Source organism: Penicillium samsonianum (genome assembly GCF_028829775.1).
Source record: "Penicillium samsonianum strain IBT 33392 chromosome Unknown utg000001l_segment0_segment0, whole genome shotgun sequence".
In the NCBI taxonomy this organism is placed as follows: Eukaryota; Fungi; Ascomycota; class Eurotiomycetes; order Eurotiales; family Aspergillaceae; genus Penicillium; species Penicillium samsonianum.
Genome location: NW_026643259.1, coordinates 2,051,625 through 2,070,275, shown reverse-complemented (window position 1 = coordinate 2,070,275; position 18,651 = coordinate 2,051,625). Strand labels below are relative to the sequence as shown.

Below are 18,651 nucleotides of genomic sequence, written 5' to 3'. Positions count from 1 at the left end.
TCTTGCGAGTTTCTATTTTGTCGACATTGCAGTACATCCTGTGTATGAAAAGCAATCAAATATTGAAGTAACCTTACATTTTGAAACCAATCAGCTTTGCGTACAAGTTATATCAACTGAGTTATCTTGGGTCTACCCACGAGATGTATGGTTGTATCTATGTCTTTGACCTCTCAAGCATCAGAGTCTCTCACATCTGGCGCATCATTGCCGTCTAGCATCCAATTTTTATGAACCGTGCCATCCACAGGTTTATATTCATTGCTCCTGTCGACGGTCGTTGCCCAGCCACTGGTAACACTGCTGTCAGTTAATCTATCGTTGTATGTACCAAATTATGTGGGGGAGAGGATGATAGATGTAAATTTATGGGTAGAAAAAATGAAGAACAGGAGGGTAAGCGCCGCTATAGCATGGCGCGACAGGGGATGAGAGTTCAATCTGCGTGTACTGTCTACATTGGATCAACACATCGTATAGCTAAATCAGGCTTAGCGCAAAGTTCAATTGACTTAGTATGAAATCGCACGGGCAGAAAAAAATATATTCTAAGATGATTGGATTGGTTTCTTCACCGCTTTGGATGACCCTGCCACATACTCCGTCCGCTATGTCAACGTCTTAACTCTTGAACTATGTAACGCTTGCCGCCTGATAACTCATTACAATGTAGAGACTACGAACTTCATAGGATTTATCTCGATTCACGAAGACTTAATCAACCCACCGGCATTGAAATTCAACTGGCTACATAATCATGACGGACCATGAACAAATCAGGTGATCATCCCGCCAACTATTCTGTTTGATGGGCGCACTAAACATCTTAGATCCCCCTATGTGGCCGGAAATATAGTAAAGCTCCAGCTGAAGACACCATATGATGGACAAACAATAGACGCCAAAATCATGAAGGTCTTTGAACCGTTTACCTGGTCCACTGCGATGCTTGTCCGACCAGTGTGCCCTACCACCGCATGGGAAGATGATATGGTACTGAAACTCTTCGACCGACGTTTTGCAACACAACTCAGAGAAAGGGAAGAAATAAGTCCTTGGACCTCGGATATCGAACAGAATTATCATCAGTTCATTCTCGATGGTGATGCAGCGAAGCTTGTTGCCGAGCTGACCGCCGACAGAGATTTGCCAGCTCGAAATGTTGACACATGGAATTCTTCTCAAGAAGAAACCTATTTGCATGACTTTATGCAAGCTCTCTACGAGACAGAAACTCAAGCATACAACACCCTAGCCGATATGCAAGGGAACGACATACCCCGACTTTTTTCGTGTGTGACAGTGCCTACCTCTACCACCGCGCAAAATACTCTGCTCAGCGAATACAGCGACATTCCTGGAATCCTTTTGCAGTACATCGAAGGGTTTCCCTTAACCGATATCGCTACATGCGCCCCAAGGGATAGCTGGCAAAGCATCTGTGAGGATGCCATCCGAATCGTCAATCTTGTCGGTGATAGAGGAATACTAAACGAGGATGTCAAAACGAGGAGTTTCATTGTGCAAAGTCGCCCGGAAAATCAATTCCACGTTTTCATGATCGATTTCGCGTTATGCAACTTCCGCGAAGAATATCAAGATGAAACCGAATGGGAGGAGTGGAAGGCAAGGCAGGATGAAGAAGGGGCGGTTGGATTTGTTATGCAAAAGAAGCTGCAAGGTGGATTTGTGTACCATCGATCTGCTCGATACAGAAAGCTGGATGAGAAATACAAGATGGACGGCTGAGATCGGCATGAGTTTTGTTCTGGTTCTCAAACTTTGCGTGGGTTGCCCAAGAAAAGATTGATGACACTATTACTATCTTCAAAAACAGTCCCTGCAGCACCCTAGCCGATGAATCTTGCCCCATCGGGCTGAAGTAAAACCGGACGGCCATCCATGTTAGAACGAGAAGGAAGGACTATCTCGCGTAATTAAACCTGTAAGATAAATGGTCATCTTCTGTATACTCGATCACGGTAGTATGGGATCCACAGGAGGTAAGTACTTATGTAGTCAGCACTCGAGGAATCTGTGGATGCGAAAGGCCTGATTAGGTAGTGCCTCGCCGTGCCCAGTTAAATACATGGTCTTATGTGATCAATGAGGTGTAGGTATATAGGCACGGCCCACTTTCTACCCTGGATTATAGGTGGTCTGGAAAGATCACGTTTCCTGATCGACAAAATGAGCGCGCAACCCCCCGTTCGTCTGTACTGTTTACCCCTCACTCTTCATCTAAACACCTCTGCATTGAAATTTCTCATGTTATACCTCTTCAGTCATGGACTACGATAGGTGTATTGACCGTCTGCACGAGGCAGAAGAAGAGATATGATTTGAAAAGGTTCCAAAGGCCCGCTCGAATGGAAGCCTTTGCGCCTGGGCTTCAAATTTGCATCCTCAGCAATTGAAATGCCGTCTAGATGGTGATTTTCTGAATGACTCTTACAATACTGCCCAGCAAATCCTGTTTGAAGATAGCACTGCTCTGGTAGTTGAGGCTCTCCGTATCATCCGCCAGGAAACTGCTTTACCTGTCCCAGACGTTCGGGCCTGCGGGGTAGCCGATATGAACCCCCTACATCTAGGCCCATTTATACTCATGACTTTCATCGAGGGTATCTATCTTAAAGACGTTCTCATTGCAAGTGGCTCGCGTGTGCTCAAGAATGATATTCCCGACGACACAATCGAGATGATCTATAGGCAGAGGGCCAATATCATGTTTCAACTATTCAAAATCAACTTTCGTCCGATTGGTAGCATACCTACAATAACTACCAATTTTGTTGTGCCCACACATCCGCTCACATGGAAAGCTCATGATATCTTACAGATAGGAGAGGTAAACACTTTTGGTATATATATCTTGTGTTGAAATAGTACACTGAGGGACTATACAGCATGTAAAATGGGTGGAGTATCTCTTGCAAAGATAAATGGAACTATGAATATAGTGCCAGAAATGGAATTGTAAAACTGTCTAATCTCTTCATACATAGAAAGAAGCCCATATTTATAGGCTTCTTCTTCCTCCCCTGGAATCCATCAATTTGTAATAGAAACAGAAAGAAAGAAGCTGAAATGGCGGTGATAGCACTGAAAGCAGCCTGAACTGAAATCACTTCCTGTGATATAACAAGCTGGCGGTTGTATACAGGAATTGGTGTTGTAGACGGCAAGCTGCATCGACTAACCTCGATTCCGTAGGACCTCGAAGCTCTTGGCATGGGGGTTGCATAGTGATTCGTAATGCATAAAGAATGCCGAATTAGGGTTAGCGTTGAAAACTCCATGTTAATTACTGAGAATTAACCTGGATTCTCAACATCTTGAAACTTTGAATCTTCCCATATTTTCTCACACGTATATTATAGGCCATAATAACCAGAAGTTCTCCACGATTCGGCAATACTTTCATTATGTTCTCGGGCAAGACTGGCAACAGCTCGAAAACCAAGCAAATTCTGTCGCCGGAGAGACAAATGCTCTGCCACGATATATATCATTGAAGGTTTTGGAATCTTTGATTCCCGAGATGATCGCTACAGAATTCGACGAAGGCCCGTTTAAGCTTATTTGCGATGATCTTGGCCTGGCTAATATGATCGGTAAAAGTTCTGAAGATCTTACTACCGTCGGGATAGTTGATCTGGAATGGGTGTACGCGGGGCCAGGACATAAAGAAATTTCCACTCTGGTTAAATGGTCCGTGGACTCGGGCGCTATGTGGCTCCATATGCTTCTCTCTTGTGGCTTTTTGGATATGGGCAATTTTCCCTATATACAATTGCAAGAGCAAATAGGGCTTGAAAGATGGAGTCTAACTTTGGAAGAACTTCGCGATACTACAGAAGTTAAGAGCTTCATCGAAAGGAAGATGAACGACCTGCTTAAGTATGACGAGGATCTGGACAAAGTGGAAAAGTTCAATGCCGCTGGGAAAATGACGAGAGAGGAATTTGTTGCCTCTGTTCGGTCGCTTTTAAGGGTTGACGAATAGATGCCTTAGAGGAACGCGATTTATTTCCAATGCTGTCTTGCTGCTTTCCCTAATGTTTTTGTTAGATCATCCCATTGATGCCAGATTGTCCAGGCTCGTTTGTTAGCAGACTGAGCAGTTAGTTTGTGAGTCTACAGGGTATAGATACCCTACTTTTGCTAGATTAAATAGATCGTAATTCTTCTTCCTCTTTCTCCCCGCAGTTGTTAGTAGCTAGAAGAGTTTTCATTCGGCAATCAGATTAAGAGCAAACAGGACGCCACAAATCCAACAAACCTTTTATACTATCTCCGCGGAATGAAGTTGAGAAGAGAACCAGTGCTTTGTATCAGTCAAACGAAGACAGCGGAAATGGGTGGATGGGTCCCGTTTTGACCAACAGGTGGGAAATACACTTGCAAACGGTGAAGCTCTCCTAGCCTTCGTATCCGGCGTCCGGGTGCATGGAGAGAAGCACTGCACATGCTGCCACTGGCGCGAGCAAAAGCGCAGATGCAGCTTCAATGATGCCCCCAAAGGTGAACACGTCTGAGAAGAACGAATTGAGAGCCCTCCAACAGATCATTCGGGCTATGCAGAAGGAGCACAAAGCATTGAAGAAGTCTGCGATTTGATTGGCAAGAGCGTGCAAAGTAGAGTTGTGTTTTGGGGACAAAGAGGTTTCTTGCACGAAAAATGAGTCGCTCTGTACTTCAGACCATTTACGAGACATTTTCAAGGATCAATTAAAAGCCTAGGTTATCAATTGAGAATGTTGTGATGTGCTTCCTAGATTGACCAGTTCGTTCAAAGATCAACAACCCCTAAACCCTGTTCCAGAACTCTACTTTCTGCAGACCGACCTCGACTATGCAAGCAACGGTAGTCCACAATCCCAACAGAAAGTTCTCCCAATGAATGCGCCCGCCACTTTCAAGCTTCCTCGAATCGAATCGAGCAATCTGCGTCACAATAGAAACGGTCCAAACCGCCATCCAAGAGAACCACAGCCAGGGAGAGTTGATTTTCAACACAACATACGGAATCACCGCCAGTGGTAGAGCACCCAGGAAGGCGAGGAATAACCGGATACGTTGCCCCGCGACCACGTAAGCAGAATTAATGTTCATCTTCCGATCATCGACGCTGTCCTGGTGACTGTAGGCGGTGTTGAAATAGAGGCACCAGAAGAAGATGAGAAGGCAGATCGGGGTGCAATGTGTGAAGATCTCAGACATGGACTGCTCTTGCCCGTTGATTGAGGCCCAGCCTGTTATCGATGGGTAGGCGACGGCCAGACCGAGGATATACTGGGGGTAGATGAAGACTTTGCTGAATACGGGTCGTTTCAAGTAGGGATACAGCATGATACTGGCTGTCAAAGGCAGCATTAGGCCCCATCTAAGAGGGATGGACGGGTTAATCAACTTTGGCTCTTCCATGCGCTGGAGTTATATGACACTGAATGTCAGACTTACATGCTTCTGTTATCCAATATCAAGTCCAGCATTTTCACCGACAGAAAATACTGACCGACCATCCACACCAGGGCCTCGACGGTTGAGACTTTTCCAGATGCCAATGGCCGCATTTTTGTCCTTTCCACCCTGGCGTCAATATCACGGTCCACCAGGTCGTTCCATGTGTTCCCAGCGCCGCAGAGTAACAAGCAGTGTACAAAACACAGGCCGGCTTTGACGAAGATGTACTCGACGGAGAGACTGGCGGGGTCCTCTTGCAACTTCAAAGCGCCAGCAATTAAGGTAGACCATACTGTTTTGCAACGGAAATTCGAAGTTAATACTTTATTCATGAGAGAGCTAGGAATAGGAGCTCTCCTTACCAGCGGCCATCATCGTGTAGTAAGGCATATATCGGTTGAACCGCGAGGTGCTGATCAGAAGACAGGCAAGGTCCCATGAACCAGGCTTCTCCATTGAACTGACCATGTTGATGAAAGCAATGCAGTATAGTGTTATATATAGTATGGCAAATATCCTTCAAAGACGGAAACTCGAAATCTTTGCAGATGAACTAGGAAATTGGGCTGTCCTTGAGAACTATCAAAAGTTATACCCGGTGTCGCAGCAGAGAGCACTTCTGGGGGCGATATCCTGTACTATACGAGGCCAGGTTTCTCTACATTGCTGCATCATCCTAGTTTACTGCCCCACGTTGCCGTATCCACGTTATGGCGACGATCAGACAAATGAATTCCTAATTACCATGCATGAAAATAACGACTAAGACACAGACTGTGGAACAGGTGCATGAGTGACGAGGAATGCTCCATCTTACCGCAGCGAGAGCCACCGTTTCACTGAGGAGCCTATCGTGACCGAGCTGCTTCCTATGCCCAATGCATCTATACCAACCTTGGAATATACTAGTTAGGTAATATGCGGGCAGTATTTACCGTACATGTATGTACTTTTGGAAAAGCACTGTATAGTAGTATATCTTAATAAATAATAATAGTGGGCCAAGGCCAGGCCTACGCAAGAGACTCGATGGGTATAAGATCAGCCCCACGATACAACCCTGCGGGCTGACTCCATCTTTTGGAGAATGCTTACTAGATCCACACGTAACCTTGGAAGAATCCATGCCATGTTGAGGAATAATACAAATATGTAAAACTGTTACAGAAAATCTCGAATAAAATAAATATAATATTAACTTTATTTTAGACGTCCACGGTACATGTGATGCCCATTTATGGGTTTACGGTTAAAATAGATTAGTTGCCTTGTGTCTTTTTTTCAGTGTATCTTGCGTATAATTGGGTGCAAGGAGAGAGGAATAGTAGTAGCCTACAATGACCTAACGATCAAGAATAATCTTGAAGTAACACTAACACCTTGGACGATTGCTTCCCGTCTGCGTTTCGGGATTTGCTTCAAGCCCGTCTGAACTTCGATCTTCTACAGTACTTGTATTACGACCAGCTAGTTACATGTAAATAGTGCCACATACATAGCCCCTTTCTCTGGGCCTTGGGGCCATTAATCACTTAAATATCAGAGCTTTCTATACGGGATTGAGATACCCTTCCAAACTACAATATCCACGTTATGGATAACGGCACAGCTTTCTTTACAACTCCACCGTTCTCTGCGGCCGCGAGAGCTATTTTCGATACCACGCCGCAATGGTTTTCATTTACCGTGGGCTTGTTGATTGCGTACCCCCTTATCATCAATTTGCTGCGCCATAGACGACTTAGAAAGCTAGAAAAGAAGTTCTACTTCCCGACGCGCGAGTCTATGGCTAAGATGACAGACGAAGAAGCATTCCAAATTCAAAAAGAAACGGCGCAGCTAGAATTCCCATTCATGTTTGTGAAAGCCGGGCAGTTTGCTTTGTTCCGGGTACGCAAATATATCTCATTTATTAATACACCAATATATATTTTTCTTATTCTAACCTCCCCTAGACTTACGGCATTCCAACAATCTCCCACCTTCTCACAAAGACAGGCCAATTTTCTAAACCAGAAACCTCCTTCAAGCGCTACACAGACACAGCCGCGCTTATCGGCGAAATGGTAGAAAATAGCCCGACCTCGCAACGGGCTTTCATCTCTGTAGCCCGCACGCGTTTTCTGCACAGCGGCTACCAAGCTTCAGGCAAGATCCTTGATACAGATTTGCTCTACACACTTGCGCTCTTTGCGGTCCAGCCTGTAAATTTCATCTCGGCATTCGAGTGGCGGCCGCTAAGTGATTTGGAACGCTGTGCTATTGGGACGTTTTGGAAGAGTCTAGGTGACGCGCTAGGTATTAGTTCTGACATCCTCCCGTCGGGTAAGACGGGGTTTAGGGATGGGATTCAGTGGCTCGAGGAGGTGGATACTTGGAGTCAGGAGTATGAGGCCAAGTATATGGTTCCAGATGCTCAGAATCGGGAATCAGCGGATCAGGCAACAGCTGTGTTGCTTTATAATTTGCCGAAGGCATTCCATCTGGTGGGATTGCAGTTCACTTCGTTTATGATGGATGACCGGTTGAGGAAGGCTATGTTGTATGTGGAATAGTCGCACCTGAGATCACAAGATCTTATTTCATACAACGAAATATCGAGCGCTAACATCAACTAGATACGAACCACCAACACCCTTCTGGACAAAAGTCTTCTCTACTCTCCTAATAACCCGCAAATTCATTCTCCGCTACCTAACACCCCCACGACCTTTGATCTTCGCGGTGTCAAATACAACCAAGCAACCAGATACAAACAACCGCTACCACCGCAAATCCTGGGACGCACTTCCCTACTACGTGAAACCAACATTTTGGAATAGATGGGGTCCAATGGCGTGGGTTGCCTGGGCGCGCGGTCATCCTGTCCCGGGCGACCAGGGCGAGAAGTACTATCCGAAGGGGTATCATATTCACGATATCGGGCCGAAGTATTTTGAAGGAAAGGGGCAGAAGGCAATTGAGGAGACGATGAAGGAACTGAAGATTTCTAGGACGGGGAAGTGTCCTTTTCATTAGTTTAAAGTAAATCTCATGATTCAGTGAAGTATTGGAGAGCGCATGGGATACTTGGAAGAAAAGCAGATCTATACAGTCTACTAAACTCTTAGATTGTAAAATGAAAGGACACAGAAATATTTGTATTCTGAGACTATTCTGAGACCAGGAAGAAAGATTAGAGAAATTTTCATCTGATGATAAGGAGGTGACAGAGGAGCAAGGAAGAGTTAGTTGAAAAGATTTATGTATGTTTTCTGGTGAAGTGAGAAGAAGAGCAATTAGATGCTGTGAGCTTACCAGTATCACAAATGTAAGGCTATTCCCACATTTTGCCTCGAGAACATCGTTCATATGACTTTTCTAACTTTCACTCTTCCAAGCTTTCCTATAGTTTCTTCCCTTCTCACTCTCCAAACTCTCGTTTATACCTCATTCTTTCATATATCGACACGAGCTTTCTATCTCTTCTTCCTCCCTTCCCATCTATGTTTTACCATCTCAAGCTTATTTTCACTAGCAACAATGCCTGTTCCTACATTCGTTTTCTTCGTCCTTGTTGCGGCCATGGCCGCTTACTGGCACACCGACGTCTTCCAATTTGTTGGATGTATTATTGTTTCTTTCGCCCTGTTCGTTACGGGGATTTGCTCCATAAGCAGGTAAGGAGGTTCAATCCCTCATATGTCCCCTATATATGGCGAGCCTGAGGGTCATGTCTCATGACACCAAAGGAGCTGCCAATAATGCCTTGCCCAAATGCCCAACCGAATAAACCCTCCAAGTCGCATCCCATGTCCCATCCAGATCCCGCCCCGGAACCCATCCAAATAAGTATTGAGACTAACATTGAGTAGTCCCCGTACATGGCTGTTCCATTTGCTGCAATATATGGCATAACCTAGGCGCTGCTAGTAATCCAGGTTATTCAAAATGCTCCAGCGTTAGTGAACCTGAAGATATCCATTTTTTCGCCCGTTCTGGATGTTGTGAATATAGAAAGACCTCAATATAATCCTCAAATTGTAATTTCTAATGCGGAAGCAAAATTTGAATCTAAATCTAATCCTCGTAGCTATTACCCTTAGAGTGAACGTGTCTTTTCAAAAATTCATACCCATCAACCACCGCTTCCTTCGCATCCTGGCCAGCATGAGAGCTCGGATAAAGATCAAATAAATGCACCGCTCCCTGCACCACCCTGATATCCGCCTCAATGCCGTTTTTGACCAACGCGCTATATGTTGACTCGGTCTGCGCGCACGGGACAAGGTCATCGCTCGTTCCATGAACCATAAATGTAGGTGTGCGGTACCGCCCGGTGCGGATCTGATAGTTTGGACTAACTGCCTGAATCTCCTCGTCCGTGGGACGAGGTAGGTCATTGGGACTGCGACCCTCCTTGCGCATGCGTCCCAACAGAACAGGGAGGGTTTGTCCCGTCCAATTCATGTGCAATGCAATCCGACTGCGCGGGTCGCTGGTTGACATCCAGCCCCCGAGTGGCCGTTCCTTGAACGCTGGATTATAGCCCTTGATCGGGGCGCTCTGCACGCCTTCCCAGACATCGTACTCCATATCATTTGATGCGACTGTCTGTCCAAAGGGGAAGTTTGGCCTCGACCAAAAGGGATCTTCATAATCAGTTGGACAGTAGAAAGCCAATATGGCCTCTGGAGCGGTGATTTCCACAGCGGGAGCCGTGAACGCCAGCGTCATTGCGAGATGACCACCAGTGGACCACCCGATAGCCACAACCTGGTTCCCGTCCGGTCGGATATCTGGACGCAGCAAGGGGAGATTTGGGAGGATGCGGCGCACCCAACCTAGCGCGTCGCGCACGTCGGCCATAGGGCCTTCTGCAAGGCTAACCTCAGGGCATAGGCGGTAGTCGACACTGACGGGCAGGAATCCGGCGTCGAGAAGGGTTTGTGTCTGGGCCGGACGGATATCTTTACGAGATAGCATGACGTGGCCACCTCCATGAATCATCAGAGCTGAAGAGAAGGGTTAACAAATGAAAGTATGAAACGGACTTATTACGAGGGACAAAAGATGAATCTGAACTTACCAATTGGTCGTCGTTTCCGCGTAGTGTCAACCAGGTCGGGATAATATATATCAGCCAGCAGCTGTAGACCATCCCTTTCACCCCAAACAACAGTTTCCATCTTTGCAGGCTTGGAGCAAATCTCTAAAGCAGAAGAGACGTTCGTCGGCGATGCGACAATAACACGTAGGGCATTCGACTCTACAGTCTCATTATTCGTCCAGCCCACCCACTCGAAGCCAGATTGACGAAGCGTTTGATCCCAAAGATTTTCGGTGGCCAGCGCGTGCTTCCGACCGTCCTCAAACCGCCACCAGCCCTCGAGGAGTCCGAACACAAGATCCAACCAGAATATGTCACGGGTCAGCTCGACGAGACATAAGATCCCATCAGGCCGGAGGAGCTTGCGGATATTTGAGCAGGACTCGAGGAGGTTTCGAGTAGCATGGACGCAGTTGGTCGACAACACAATGTCGTACTGGCCGTGCAAGAGCGGGGGAGGGCTGCTCTCCACGTTAAGAGTTTCGTACCGTACGAAATCATAGTTAGAAAACTTCTTCCGCGCAGCTGCAACAAGCGATGGCGAGATATCCGTGAAGGTATACTCCACGCGTGTCGCCATTCCAGGGAGGGCCGAGAGCTGCTCGAGGAGATTCTTGGTGGTGCCTCCTGTGCCAGCGCCGATCTCGAGGATTTTAACCTGCCGACTGTTGCCGAGAGCTCGGATGACATCCGTGAGATACTGTGCGAGGTAGAGGTTACCCGACTTGAACACCGGGGAGTCCGTATAGACATCTCCCACCAGGCGCCGAGTCTGGGAATCCTGGAAAATCAGCGATACCCCGTCCGCTTGCCCGGTTAGGCACTCAGCCAATCGCGAGCCTGTGATCTGGAGAAGATCGTGCTCCAGTGAATATGGAGGGTGTGCATCCCGGATCTGGGCATGCAAGGCGTGCGATTGGAGCGGCGAGATGGGTGTTGCTGTGCGCACGAGTTGACCAGTTGGAGTTTGGCGCACGAGGTTGACTGATTCCAAAATTGTATACAGGTGCTTCTTTAACTGCTCGTGGCGTGGTAGGACGGAAATAATAGGGAGGACCTCATCTGGCTGACTGGACTCTAGCGGGGAGCCCAAGGCGCGGAATGCTTCCAGGATGTACGCCGTGATGAGTGTCATTTGCTGCGGATAAATGGCATTGAAGAAGCCGGCCCAGTGGGCATTGTGTGTGTGGGATACCGCGGCGTGTGTCTCATAGAAGCATTGGTGTGCCACTGAGACTAGCGACGGTCCGGCATCAGCTGGCACGGGCAGAGGAGTTACAGTTTGCGGTATCACAGTCTGCTGCCGTACTGGTTCGACCACAACCCGCGAAGGAGCTAGGTGAGAATGTCCCGGGAAGATATGCTCTGTCAAACCTTGGATGTTGGGAATATCCACCAAGGTGGAATAGGAAATATCCACATGAAATCTCTTCTTGATTTCGGAGAGCACTTCTGTGCTCATGAGCGAGTCCACTCCAATATCGATCAGCGAGACTGATGGAGATACCTCTTCGACACCAACTCCAAACAGCTCGCAAAGCATTCTTTGGACAGCAGCAAGGTCGCCATCCACATTTACATTGTCACTGGCTTCGTCATGGTCGGCTGTCACAATTGCTGGCTGGGTCTTGGGCGGGAGTTGTGGGACGGAGATGTGATCCGCGCCGTTAGGGAAATTGTTGTTCAGCTTGGCCAGTGCGCGAGTGAGAGAGCGGATGGAGACACTCATGAACCGAACGCCCATCATTGCGGCGGTAAGACCGTCTCCTTGAGAGTTCATCACGTAGATGTCGCACACGATCTCGTTCTTGGACGGCCGGACGTAGTTGGTGTATACCTTCCATGACAACGGAATAGCTCCGTCTTCCTTCTTGACCAATGACTCGCCAACGAACGTTTCCCCGATAGCGTTGCACACGAAGACTTCCTCTGCTTCGCGGCCAGAGAGGCAGTTGACGTGAATTCCTGCAACTTGCAGAAAGTTGTCCAGGAGGATGGGGTTGCAGGTAGTCTCAGTGGCTGACGGCGCCATACTGACCAGCCCCGCAGCCTCACGGCCATTTGCAAACACCTGCCTCACTCCGCGGAAGTAGTCTGCATAGTTGGTGACCTGTTCGAGGGCAGAGTAGACCGTCGATCCTTTCAGTCCGTTTGATGCCAGATGGTCCTCAATTCCTCTTGCCCGTGCCGGGTCCATCAACCGATCCATAGACTGAAAGCGGGACAGAGTCCTGGACCTTTCATTGCACAAGCAGACACTGCCTGTGGCGTGAATCGATGACTCACTACCCGTCTCGCTACTGCTGAAGACCGAGAACGACCACGGCTGGGAAGGGCCCACTCCCTCCGGGATCAGTCGTACGAACACGCTTCCTTGCGGATCTAATACTAGGGGGGATGATATGACAAGGTCCTCGATATGAGACATAGCCAGTGTTGAGGATTCACCCAAGGTGAAGACGGAAGTTGCTGCCCGCAGGACCATCTCCATATACATGGATGCGGGACACAACGTCTGGTCCAATACCGCGTGCCCCTTCGTGCATGACCTATACAATGCATCTTGGGTGTTAACGGCAAACAGATACTCCTCTGGGCCGTCGCTCAACTTGCGCAACAGGCCGGCTTGCTCCTGACTCCCACATTGCAGTTCCGCCGAGGAGCTGGAAAAGAAGAAAGCAGTAGGGTCAAAGTCAATCCAGTGGCTGTTCTTCGCGAACTGATACGGCGGAAGGTTCATCCAGTCGAAGGTCCCACGCTGCGCTTGATGGAAGGGCCAGAACTGGACATGGACGCCCTGTCCCCAGAGGGCGCTGGTGACAGTTGCCAAATTCCGGCTTCCGTCCGACCCATCGAGGTCAACCTTGTGGTATGTGTGAGTTGTGGACGATTTCTCCAGCACTCGACGCACCATGGGGATGATAGGCGAGGCTGAGCCGGCTTCGAGCCAGACGGCGGGAACTTGTAGTTTTTGAGCTATTCTTTCGACAGCGCGTTGGAAGTGCACAGGCATGCGGCTGTGCTCGACGATCTTTGCCGGGGTGACAATCGACCAGTCGCCAGTCGCCGAACAGGCTTCGATGGGAATAGCTGGTGCTTGGTAGACAAAGGACTCTGCGAGCTCTGTGAGTCCGGGCACAATGCTGTCAACAAGTCTAGAGTGGAAGGCATGCGAGTTTTCCAAACGTCTGACCCTGACGTTTCTCGTCGATGGGTTTGCAGCGAGAGCGTCTTCAACCGCCCGGATGGATTCCCCCGTGCCGGCAAGCACTTGTTGCCGTGGTCCATTATAGCAGGCAATGTCAGCACGGTTGGCTGCCTGCTCCAGCACCCGCTGGACCTCGCTCTCCGTACCCTCCACAGCGAGCATCACCCCAGACTCTGGGCCCCAGTTGGTTTGGATCAGGCGCGCACGCTCAGTAACCAGGCGGATGCCGTCATGAACACTCAAACTGCCAGCCACGGATAGCGCAGTGAGCTGACCAAAGCTATGGCCCACGATGCGGTCTACGCGCAGTCCTGAGTCGATCCAGGCCCTGGCGGATGCGTACTGTATAGAGAAGAGCATGAAGTGCAGGTGAACGGTATTCGCGATGGGTTCTGATGTGAAGATATTTGGGAAAAGACTGGGAAGGCCCAGCTTCTGGCCTGCTTGCTCGCATGTCATGAGGTGCGTCTGTAAGAGGGCCGAGCTGTCATAAACTTCTTGTGAAATGCTCGACGTAACTCCATTCTGTCCGCCGAAACACAGAACAATTGGAGGCTCGCTGGATGGCCGCTTCTGGACGATATCGGCAGACTTGTCTGCGGCAATAGCCTCCAAGCGGGTGCTCAGCGATGCCGGATCAGAAGAGGTTGAAAAAGTAAGAGTAAACGGCAGTGTTCGATTCTGCTTCATTGCGAGGTTGTACGCCAATTCCCGGACGACGATATCGGACTGCGGGTGGCTCAAGAGGGTGGTGCGAAGGGCATCGCAGTAGGCCCGAATAGATTCTTCAGACCGTGCAGAGATCAAGATAGGCACATCTCGAATGTATTCCATCATTGCCTTCCCCTGCCCCGAAAGGCTAGGAGTGTGGTCTCTCACTATAAGCGCAGCGTTGCTCCCCGACGCCCCGTAATTGCTGACCATGGCAACCCGTCTCGCTGATGCCCATTTGGTTGACTCTACGGGAATCACCAATCGGTCGTTCTCGAGCGGAGGCATGACCTTGGGATTCAAGTGCCTGAAATTTGCCTGTTTCGGTATCCGTTGCTTATGGAGCATGAGGATCGTCTTCAACAGTCCGGCGACCCCCGAGGAGGTCTCAGTGTGTCCGATGTTACCTTTGATGGACCCCACATGGAGACTCTGTCTTCGGTGCGGGTTTCCGAATGCCTTGCGAAGGCTTTCCAGTTCGATCGGATCTCCAACTTGTGTGCCTTTGACATTGTTACTAAACTGCAGGCCAAATGGAAGAGGGCAGAATAGAGGAGACCAAGGGGAGGAAGAAAGCAGGATACATACCAGTACCGTGGGCCTCCACATACGTGACCTCATCCGGGGCAACCCCAGCGAGTGACAAAGCTTTGTTATAGAGCGATCGTTGAGACTCCGCATCGGGGACGGTGATGGGTGACCTGTTCGAGCCCTGGTTGACAGCTGAGCCAGCGATCACGCCGAGGATCGGGTCGCCGTTGTCAATCGCATCCTGCAACGGCCGGAGAACAACGAGGCCAGCGCCCTCTCCGCGGCAATATCCATCCGCAGAGACGTCAAACGGCTTACATGCTCCAGTCGGTGACAGGAAAGAAGCAGCAGCCAGGTTCTGGTACACTCTGGGGTTTGTCAGAATATTCACACCGCCAGCCACGGCGATCGAGCACTCCTTTGTTTGCAGGGCCTATCATTTACACACCAGTTAGCCATTGCACTTTGACAGAAAGCAAACGTGAGTCCCATCTCGTACCTTGCATGCCAGATGGATAGCCACTGCTGCGGATGAACACGCTGTATCCAGCGTAATCGATGGGCCCGACCAGCCGAAATGATGGCTGATACGGCCGGCTATAAATGACTGCAGGGTTCCTGTAACCGAGAAGGCATTCGCATGTCGCGACGCCACATTCTCAGTATAGTCCTCAGATCCCACGCCCACATAGCAGCCGATATCGTCCGATAGCTCAGCCTGCTGCCATCCGCAGTATCCGGCAGACTCCATGGCTTCATATGCTACTTGCAGCAGCACGCGTTGTTGTGGATCCATGGACTCGGCCTCTCGCGCTGAGATATTGAAAAAACGATGGTCGAACGCATCTGGCCGGTCGAGGAAGTGACCCCAGAATGGGCCCTTCGGCTCCCGCTGCAAGTCTGGCATCCGGAACCGACTCTCAGGGGCCTTCTTCACTGTACATTCCCCCAGCTCCAGCAAATCCCATAGCTCGCTCGTGGTGTCTGCGTTAGGATATCTACAAGCCATGCCGGTAATGGCAATAGGCGGCATGTCAGCTGTCTGTGGACTACCATTGAGGGTGTGCGTGCCGTTCTGCAGCGACCCTAAAGAGCGAGCCGATGTATTTCCGTTAGCAAGCACTCGTGCCCCGTAGACATCAAGGTTGCTCCTGGCTACTAGATGGCCTCTGGCTGATCGTGGGACGAACTCTTCTTGGCCGATGGATAGAAGACGGGACTCGTCAACTTGCATATCGGCGCTGTTCAGTAATGCGGAGACTATTCCCCACCAGTTTGCCTTAGCGGAGAGGATCGACTCCAAGGCGACGGTGTGCAATATGGCTGCGTTTATGAGCACCTCCCCATTCTGACTTGATCGAAGGGGTAGTATCAACGCGTTGCTGTGAGGGAGTTGAAAGCGAGGATCCTTCACACATAGCTTCATTATGTGCTGGATGCCTTCGCGGTGTGTTTGCTGGTGGTGGAAGCGGCCCCGGAGGGGGATTTGCTTTGTGTGCAGACCACGGCCGCTGAACTCCTGCTTCACCCGTTGTGGAGTGTCACCGGGGAGAGTGATAGTGACGCTGTTGACGTCTGTATAGCAGGAGATATATACCTTGGATGTCTATCAGCCTTTTGCTTTTGTTTCCTTTTCTTTTCATGGGGAGAAACTAACATTGGGATTCCTTGTCAAAGTCTGTTCAAGATAGTCATGGTCCTCTGGGGACTCCCACCGCACTGCCATCGACTTAGCGTTGCCTGACACGATCTCATCGAAGTCTACCAACGCCCCAATACAGACAGCGAGCCGTATGGCGTTCGAAGCCAAAGACTGGAACTCCCGTGTATCCCGGGAGCAGGCCACGGCAATTGCCGCCAGAATGCCCACACAGAACCCCTGTGTGTCGATTATCCTTGGGGCTGCGGTCTGTGATAATGATGAGGATGGAAACGCCGGATGTGTCGCAACACTTTGGAGATTCCAAAAGTCAACTAGATGTCTCATCACCGTGACTGGAGTCATGATGAGACTTGAGGCTTCTGCCTCGCTATCTGGAGATCCATTCTCAAAACGCCGCCCCAGTGCAGCCAGGTGCCTCTCCCCCGACACCTTCTGTAGGGCTGGCCAGGCAGCAGTTATGACGGACCATAAGGAGGGAAGCTCGTCAAGAATATCAGACAAGAACCCCAGGCCGGCTGGATCTTTGTATACAGCATCCCGGATGTGGGCGATCGTGCCTTCGATTTCACAGCATTGTGGTCCGAAGAGAAGACGAAGGCCTCCTTCTGAATGCTCTGTATTCAATGACATGACACGAAACTCAATGAAGAAACGAGCTTCTCGATAGATGTAAGAATTCAATAAGCTCCTGGTACGCTCTTCACGTACAGGATATAATATAGTTACAGGTCTATAAGGAACTTGGTTCGGGAGAGGATATAAGTCCATTGATATAAGGCAAAAAACGACAGGCTTAGTCCGCTACAAAACTATCAATCTCCCATTTACGGAAAAATATGGGGGCCAGCTAGAGCCTCTGCAGGTTTAAGGTGGCCAAGAAAGTAAATTACCTGAATTACTATAACGAAGCACACGATTTTCAAGCGCTCTGAGATTGAAGGTACTAAACTAAAAATCAGAATTTTGTTACATTACAAGCTGATATATTGCCTAAAAACTAGGCATTCTGGTGTGACGTTGTCGCTGAGCCGTTCTGCAAGTAAGATTTCCTAAATTGCATCAAATTTAGGTATTGAGATGCTTCGGCTGTGTTGTTCAAGCTATTTAGCAATATACCCTTGGAAACCTACTTTATCTCCCTGGTTCTAAGCAGTTAGACAACACTACTACCGTCCACCAACCCTTGCTAGAGCTATATAATGGCGTGCAGGCTTTCAAAGCTAGCCTTACTACATTATTTGAAAAGTCATTCAACAGGGCTCATACATACATGCTATCCTCAGGAGTTGGAATCTCAATATAGAAGGTGAGACGGAAATAGCCCTCGTGTAATGCTAGTACAAAGCGGACCATAGAATGGTCCGAATCCCGGAATTTTTACGCATTTTGATGCATGCGACCTCGTGGCGCCTCGACCCCTCCCTACCCATTGATTCATCCCTCCAGCCTTGTTTTCCCCCTTTGATGATCGTCTCTTATCTCTCGGAACTGAAAATGGGGGTCTCAGGATCTAGTTCTATACCATTTTCCAATCTTGTTTTCACATACCTGCAAGTAAGCTACAGTAGCTTGGAGTCGGGTTCCAATGAGAAAACGTTTTTCCCCGCCTGGACGCGGGGCATGCCCGGGCCGGCTCCCACAGTTACGTTTATTCGGCCCGCAAGGGGCGTTCCGCGCACCAATCATCTCCTGCCGATCGGCATGCTTACTTTAACAAGGCTGACGTCCATTCCAAATTTCGGAAGTTGCATAGAGGTGGGGTGTTGTCTCAGTTTTGGAGTATTTTAGGTTTTCAGGAGCGAGTTGTATTACATTTACATTTTGTAGCTTACATACTAGTATTGGCCCATGAAAAGTAGCAAACGAAGATCATACTTTGATACGAGCGGTGGATATGACGCTGCAGCAACCTTGGAATAAACCTTGTAGAGTTTATGTAATGTCGAAAAATCCTTCGTTCGCCACTTCATTGCATTTGTT

At 49.0% G+C, this 18,651-nt stretch overlaps 6 protein-coding genes across 6 annotated transcripts; 3 read left to right on the top strand and 3 right to left on the bottom strand.

Moving 5' to 3' along the window:
* Window positions 1-642: 642 nt before the first annotated feature.
* On the top strand, window positions 643-1,856 carry N7471_000806 (uncharacterized protein). The gene is made up of 2 exons (XM_057273527.1): window positions 643-780; window positions 831-1,856. The coding sequence occupies exons 1-2, from the start codon at window positions 758-760 to the stop codon at window positions 1,747-1,749; spliced, it is 942 nt and encodes a 313-aa protein (XP_057141706.1). The 5' UTR covers window positions 643-757; the 3' UTR covers window positions 1,750-1,856.
* Window positions 1,857-2,190: 334 nt separating this feature from the next.
* N7471_000805 (uncharacterized protein) lies at window positions 2,191-4,009 on the top strand (the record flags this gene model as incomplete). Its single annotated transcript, XM_057273526.1, has 3 exons — window positions 2,191-2,208; window positions 2,351-2,797; window positions 3,398-4,009. 3 exons carry the CDS (start codon window positions 2,191-2,193, stop codon window positions 4,007-4,009), a joined length of 1,077 nt encoding a protein of 358 aa, XP_057141705.1.
* A 415-nt stretch (window positions 4,010-4,424) lies between these two features.
* N7471_000804 (uncharacterized protein) lies at window positions 4,425-4,721 on the bottom strand (the record flags this gene model as incomplete). The annotated part of the gene is made up of 1 exon (XM_057273525.1): window positions 4,425-4,721. The coding sequence occupies one exon, from the start codon at window positions 4,719-4,721 to the stop codon at window positions 4,425-4,427; it is 297 nt and encodes a 98-aa protein (XP_057141704.1).
* A 9-nt stretch (window positions 4,722-4,730) lies between these two features.
* Window positions 4,731-6,068, bottom strand: N7471_000803 (4-hydroxybenzoate octaprenyltransferase). The gene is made up of 3 exons (XM_057273524.1): window positions 5,832-6,068; window positions 5,467-5,761; window positions 4,731-5,389 (listed from the first exon to the last, which is right to left on the bottom strand). Exons 1-3 carry the CDS (start codon window positions 5,935-5,937, stop codon window positions 4,813-4,815), a joined length of 978 nt encoding a protein of 325 aa, XP_057141703.1. The 5' UTR covers window positions 5,938-6,068; the 3' UTR covers window positions 4,731-4,812.
* Window positions 6,069-7,062: 994 nt separating this feature from the next.
* On the top strand, window positions 7,063-8,487 carry N7471_000802 (oxygenase MpaB family protein; the record flags this gene model as incomplete). The annotated part of the gene is made up of 3 exons (XM_057273523.1): window positions 7,063-7,359; window positions 7,425-8,011; window positions 8,088-8,487. The coding sequence occupies 3 exons, from the start codon at window positions 7,063-7,065 to the stop codon at window positions 8,485-8,487; spliced, it is 1,284 nt and encodes a 427-aa protein (XP_057141702.1).
* A 973-nt stretch (window positions 8,488-9,460) lies between these two features.
* Window positions 9,461-17,301, bottom strand: N7471_000801 (CAZyme family CE10; the record flags this gene model as incomplete). The annotated part of the gene is made up of 5 exons (XM_057273522.1): window positions 9,461-10,463; window positions 10,538-14,980; window positions 15,066-15,441; window positions 15,508-16,614; window positions 16,666-17,301. 5 exons carry the CDS (start codon window positions 17,299-17,301, stop codon window positions 9,529-9,531), a joined length of 7,497 nt encoding a protein of 2,498 aa, XP_057141701.1. The 3' UTR covers window positions 9,461-9,528.
* Between the last annotated feature and the right edge of the window lie 1,350 nt (window positions 17,302-18,651).